The sequence below is a fragment of the Hyla sarda genome, chromosome 10 (genome assembly GCF_029499605.1).
Source record: "Hyla sarda isolate aHylSar1 chromosome 10, aHylSar1.hap1, whole genome shotgun sequence".
NCBI lineage: Eukaryota > Metazoa > Chordata > Amphibia > Anura > Hylidae > Hyla > Hyla sarda.
The window spans coordinates 121,262,058-121,268,057 of NC_079198.1; the positions used below are offsets into that span (position 1 = coordinate 121,262,058).

Genomic DNA, 6,000 nt, shown 5'->3' on the forward strand with positions numbered 1-6,000 from the left:
TGCCCTCAGGTCGCGTGTGGTACTGCAGCTCAGTTGGCATAAATGAAGCCAAGAGCTCTGCTTTTCTAATACTAGATAACCCCTTTTTAAAGCTGGGTTCACTCTAGTCCAGCCATGACTATAATCACACAAACTCAGATCGGCAGAATATGGATGTTATAATACATCTGCATTACATTAATGTGAACCCAGAATGTGTCTCCGCAACAGCCAACAAGACAGTGTGAATTCAGGCCTATGCCTTGCGGGGGATTTCTGGAATGGATCCACCATGCCAAGCCGCCAAGCAATCTCAGCCGGGAATTTCTGTAAAGTTGAACCTTCTTTCCTTTATTTCTGGCAGGAATGCATATCTCAGTCGGCTGTAAAAACCAAATTTGAGCAGCATACAATGCGAGCCAAGCACATAGCGGAGGTTCTGCGTCAGATCATGGAGTCCGTGCATGTGTCTGCCCAGGAGCAGAGGTGAGTGCGCTGCGCAAGAGCACCAGGGAGGCCATTGCCACTAAAGTTGTTTTTTTTTTTTTTTTTTTTTTTACGTATCTGTTAGGGATGTCCGGATACCATTTTTTTAAGACCAAGTACGAGTACCGATACTTTTTTTTTTTTTTAAAGTACTTGCCGATACCAATTACCAATATTTTTTTCACTGTCATGTGACAGGGTTTTTTATTTTCTTTTTTCTTTTAAAGTTAAGAGTAAGGGCTTTTATTTTTTTATTTTTTTTATTTAAGCTTTTTGAAAAGGGGGGTGATTCGGTTTTTAATTGGGAAGGGGTTAATCCACATTTATTATTTTTTCCAAATTTTTTTTTACACTTTTTAGTCCCCATAGGGGACTATTGTTTCATACAATCTGTGGTTTGCATACTGATCAATGCTAGGCCATAGCATTGATCAGTGTTATCGGCGCTCCTTCACTACTGCCTGCCATGGCTGGCAGCAGTAAAGGAGCAACGATCGGACTTACGGAGCACGGTGAGGGACCTCTGGCTGTCCTCACAGCTGATCGGGACACCGTGATTTCACCGCTGTGATCCCAATCAGCATCCCGGAGCTAACCGGCAGGACTCTCGGGACTTTTAAACACTGCAATCAATTTTGATTGTGGCATCTAAAGGGTTAATGCGGGTCCCGGCTATGATGTGCGCTCAACTGCTGAGCGCACTGCAAAGCTCAGGAGCGGGGACAATTGTACAAGTATTCGTGCAAATGTCCAATATCTGTCCTGATACCAGTATCCGTATCGGGACATCCCTAGTATCTGTCATACAAACACTGTATAACTTCCTCAGGGTTTACTGCCTGGAAAAGCGGGAGGAGTTCAGGGACCGATTGGAATTTATTGAAAAGCAACTGGAGCTGCTGACGGAGGATTACAGGATGAAGATCAAGCAGATCACAGACGAGGTGGAGCGGCAGGTGGGTTAGGCCATACGAGGAGCACTGTGGAATCTACATCTATAAGAGTATAAATGAGGAGAGATCCTATAGCAGTGTTTCTTAAAGGAGTAGTCCAGTGGTGACCCAGTGGTGAACAACTTATCCCCTATCCTAAGGATAGGGGATAAGTTGCAGATTGCGGGGGGTCCGACCGCTGGGGCCCCCTGCGATCTCCTGTACGGAGCCCCGACAGCCCGCGGGAATGGGGCGTGTCGACCTCCGCACGAAGCGGCGGCCGACACGCCCCCTCAATACAACTCTATGGCAGAGCCGAAGCGCTGCCTACTGCAATCTCCGGCTTTGCCATAGAGATGTATTGAGGGGGCGTGTCGGCCGCCGCTTCGTGCGGGGGTCAACACCCGCTATCTCGGCGGAGAGCCTGGCCCCCGTACAGAGAGATCGCAGGGGGCCCCAGCGGTCGGACCCCCGCCATCTCAAATTTATCCCCTATCCTTAGGATAGGGGATAAGTTTTTCACCACTGGACTACCCCTTTAACCAGGGTGCCTCTGGCTGTTGCAGAACTACAACTCCCAGCATGCCCGGACAGCCTTTGGCTGTCCGGGCATGCTGGGAGTTGTAGTTTTGCAACAGCTGGAGGCACCCTAGTTGGGAAACTCTGTCCTATAGACTGTCGGGAGCATGCTGGCTTCACTTGTGACGTCATGGGTAGAGAAGGGAGACTCCATGTTTCTTCATTGGTTAATATCTTGGTCATTTCAGGTGTCAAATGCCATGGCTGAGGAGATCCGCCGCCTCTCGGTGCTGGTAGACGACTTCCAAATGGAGTTTCATCCGTCATCTGTTGTCCTTAAAGTTTATAAGAACGTAAGGAGCTTTTTGACATTATTTGGTACGGCATTGTTCCTTACCCTGTGGCTCTCAAGCTGTTGCAAAACCACTGCTCCCATATAGAGAGCTGAAGGATGGACGTTCTAGTTTTTCAACATCTGGAGAGCCACACGCTGGAGACCACTGTTGTATGGTAACACTTCCTTGCTAATCCCCTTTAGGAACTCCACCGACACATAGAGGAAGGCTTGGGCAGGAACCTGTCAGATCGCTGCTCCAGTACCATTTCTGTGTCCCTGCAGACCACCCAACAGGAGATGATCGGTAAGATGAATCAAGGGTCTTTATTAAGGGGGTACTCCGGTGGAAAACTTTTATTTTTTTTTATTTTTTTAAATCAACTGGTGCCAGAAAGTTAAACAGATTTGTAAATTACTTCTATTAAAAAAATCTTAATCCTTCCAGTACTTATTAGCTGCTGAATACTACAGAGGAAATTCTTTTCTTTTTGGAACACAGAGCTCTCTGCAGACATCACGAGCACAGTGCTCTCTGCTGACATCTCCGTCCGTTTTAACAACTGGTGCCAGAAAGTTAAACAGATTTGTAAATTACTTCTATTAAAAAATGACCTGTATTAAAAAAAAAATCTTAATCCTTCTAGTACTTATTAGCTGCTGAATACTACAGAGGAAATTCTTTTCTTTTTGGAACACAGTGCTCCTCTCTGCTGACATCTCTGTCCATTTTAAGAACTGTCCAGAGTGGGAGAAGATCCCCATAGCAAACATATGCTGCTTTGTACAGTTCCTAAAATGGACAGAGATGTCAGCAGAGAGCACTGTGCTCGTGATGTCAGGAGAGAGCTCTGTGTTCCAAAAAGAAAATAATTTCCTCTCTAGTATTCAGCAGCTAATAAGTACTGGAAGGATTAAGATTTTTTAATAGAAGTAATTTACAAATCAGTTTAACTTTCTGGCACCAGTAGATTCAAAAAATAATAAATAATGTTTTCCTCCGGAGTACCCCTTTAATAATCTACTGTTTTATGTATACAGCGCCTATGCACTTCTATGTTTTACAAACTACAGAGGTTGTGTAGTCTGGTCCTGATCTTAGTCATGTGTAATGTACCTAATGTGATAGAAGGCAGATGACAGAATAACACATGACCGCAGGTTCAGTCTACATAGTCTGTAAACATCGAGACTCATAGGTCTGCATAGGGGCTGTTTACACAAAACGGTAAAGTTACTGTATGAGTGGTGGTTAGTGTATAGCAGTGTTTTCCAACCAGGGTGCCTCCAGCTGTTGCAGAACTACAACTCCCAGCATGCCCGGACAGCCGTTGGCTGTCCGGGCATGCTGGGAGTTGTAGTTCTGCAACAGCTGGAGTCACCCTGGTTGGAAAACACTGGTGTATAGTGTAATTGACCATGTGGCTTCTGTTTCTTTCTCTCTATGTAGAAGGTCTGTTACCTCTTCTTCCATCGTCCTCCCGCTCCCAGATCGACATGCTGGTCCCCCGCCAGAGCTTCAGCCTGAGCTACGACCTTAGCTGTGACAAGCTGTGCGCCGACTTCCAAGAAGATGTGGAATTTCACTTCTCTCTCGGGTGGACGATGCTGGTGAACCGGTTCCTGGGACCCAAGAATGGCCGCAGAGCTTTGATGGCCTATAATGACCAGGTGGGTGAGTGCAGATTCATTGCCTTATACATACCGTATTTATCGGCGTATAACACACATTTTTGAAGATAACATTTTTAGCAGGTTATACGCCGATAAACTCTTTCTGGCCCCGCAAAAGCCGCTGGGGTTCAATGATTTAAAGCTGGACGATTTAAACCATGTAACTGCAACGGCTTCTGCGGGGCCAGAGTCCCATCACCGCCGCCCGATTCCCTCCCCATCCCCGGCTTACATATTTACCTGTCCAGGGGCGTGCTCCTGCAGGTTCCGGTACCGGCGGCGTCCTGTGCTGTCGCTGTGCGCTGACGAGTGACGTCCTCAATGCAATGTCACTCGTCATTGCACAGCGACAGCGTAGGACGTCGCCGGAGGCTGTAGGAGCACGCCCCTGGACAGCTAAATATGTAAACCGGGAGGGAGGGGAGGGAATCGGGCGGCGGTGGCAGGACTCGGGCCCCGCAGAAGCCGCTGCAGTTACCGCAGCAGCTATTGCGGGGTCAGAGTTTATCTGGGTATACACGCACCTACACGCACACTCATTTTACCAAGGATATTTGGGTTAAAAAAAAAATGTTTTACCAATATTTCCTTAGAAAAATGAGGGTGCGTGTTATTGGCCGGCGCGTGGTATACCCCGATAAATACGGTAATTATGAGTTATTACAATGTATTCTAGCTCTTGCATGCATCAGATTTATATCTAACTTATGTATCAATCATGTCTCTAGATACCACGTGCAATGACCCCAGTAAATCCAAGCATGCCACCAATGCAGCAGGGGGCTATGACCCAGGAGGAACTTATGGTGTCCATGGTGACTGGATTGGCTTCCTTAACATCCCGAACATCCATGGGTATATTGGTGGTGGGAGGAGTGGTAGGTACAACTTATATCAGTAGTAGTCATACCTACAGGATATTCCATGCATGTCTAATGGAGGGTAACTGTAATCTTTGCGTTATGATGTAGCTGACCCATCCATAGGAGTAGATTTCGGAAGAGAGCGCCACATATGTACTACTCTCTATAGGAATACGAGAGCAGTATATATGCAGTTGGTGGACTAGTATTTATATTCATGGTAGACATTACTAGGACCTGTACCCTGCTCTGATATTTCAGGTCTGGAAAGCTGTGGGATGGCGGCTCATCGCTTTGTCTTTTGGACTTTATGGGCTCCTGTATGTATATGAGCGCCTCACCTGGACCACAAAAGCTAAAGAGAGAGCCTTCAAGCGCCAGTTTGTGGAATACGCAGCTGAGAAACTGCAACTCATTGTCAGCTACACCGGCTCCAACTGCAGTCACCAAGTGCAACAGTGAGTTATACGTCTTCATATTCACTCTTTTGGAAACAGTCAGTATGAGTGTAGACCAGTGTTTCCCAACCAGGCTGCCTCCAGCTGTTGCAAAACTACAACTCCCAGTATGGCCGGACAGCCTTCGGCTGTCCGGGCATACTGGGAGTCGTAGTTTTGCAACAGCTGGAGGCAACCTGGTTGGGAAACACTGGTCTACACTCAAACAAGTTCATAGCTCAGCTCCTGTAATAAGGGAGATATTAGTTTTTATGCATCAGATTTATTGTACAAATTACACATACCAGAATGTAGCTTACAGGGGCAAGATACCAGATAGGAGTTATGGGAGCTTTTAGTTCTGGAGTATAATACAGGATATAACTCAGGATCAGTACAGGATAAGTAATGTAATGTATGTACACAGTGACCTCACCAGCAGAATAGTGAGTACAGCTCTGGAGTATAATACAGGATATAACTCAGGATCAGTACAGGATAAGTAATGTAATGTATGTACACAGTGACCTCACCAGCAGAATAGTGAGTACAGCTCTGGAGTATAATACAGGATATAACTCAGGATCAGTACAGGATAAGTAATGTAATGTATGTACACAGTGACCTCACCAGCAGAATAGTGAGTACAGCTCTGGAGGATAGTACAGGATATAACTCAGGATCAGTACAGGATAAGTAATGTAATGTATGTACACAGTGACCTCACCAGCAGAATAGTGAGTACAGCTCTGGAGTATAATACAGGATATAACTCA

At 46.1% G+C, this 6,000-nt stretch overlaps 1 protein-coding gene across 4 annotated transcripts in view; it reads left to right on the forward strand.

Annotated features, from left to right (window-relative positions):
• The window catches only part of MFN2 (mitofusin 2), a 71,422-nt gene that overhangs the window by 63,275 nt on the left and 2,147 nt on the right, over positions 1-6,000 (forward strand). For all 4 annotated transcript variants that reach the window (XM_056541834.1, XM_056541833.1, XM_056541831.1 and 1 more), the window contains 7 exons: positions 344-465; positions 1,295-1,421; positions 2,165-2,269; positions 2,455-2,557; positions 3,701-3,921; positions 4,653-4,802; positions 5,049-5,245. In XM_056541834.1, the coding sequence (XP_056397809.1) occupies positions 344-465; positions 1,295-1,421; positions 2,165-2,269; positions 2,455-2,557; positions 3,701-3,921; positions 4,653-4,802; positions 5,049-5,245 (1,025 nt within the window). The remainder of the gene's footprint in view (positions 1-343; positions 466-1,294; positions 1,422-2,164; positions 2,270-2,454; positions 2,558-3,700; positions 3,922-4,652; positions 4,803-5,048; positions 5,246-6,000) is intronic.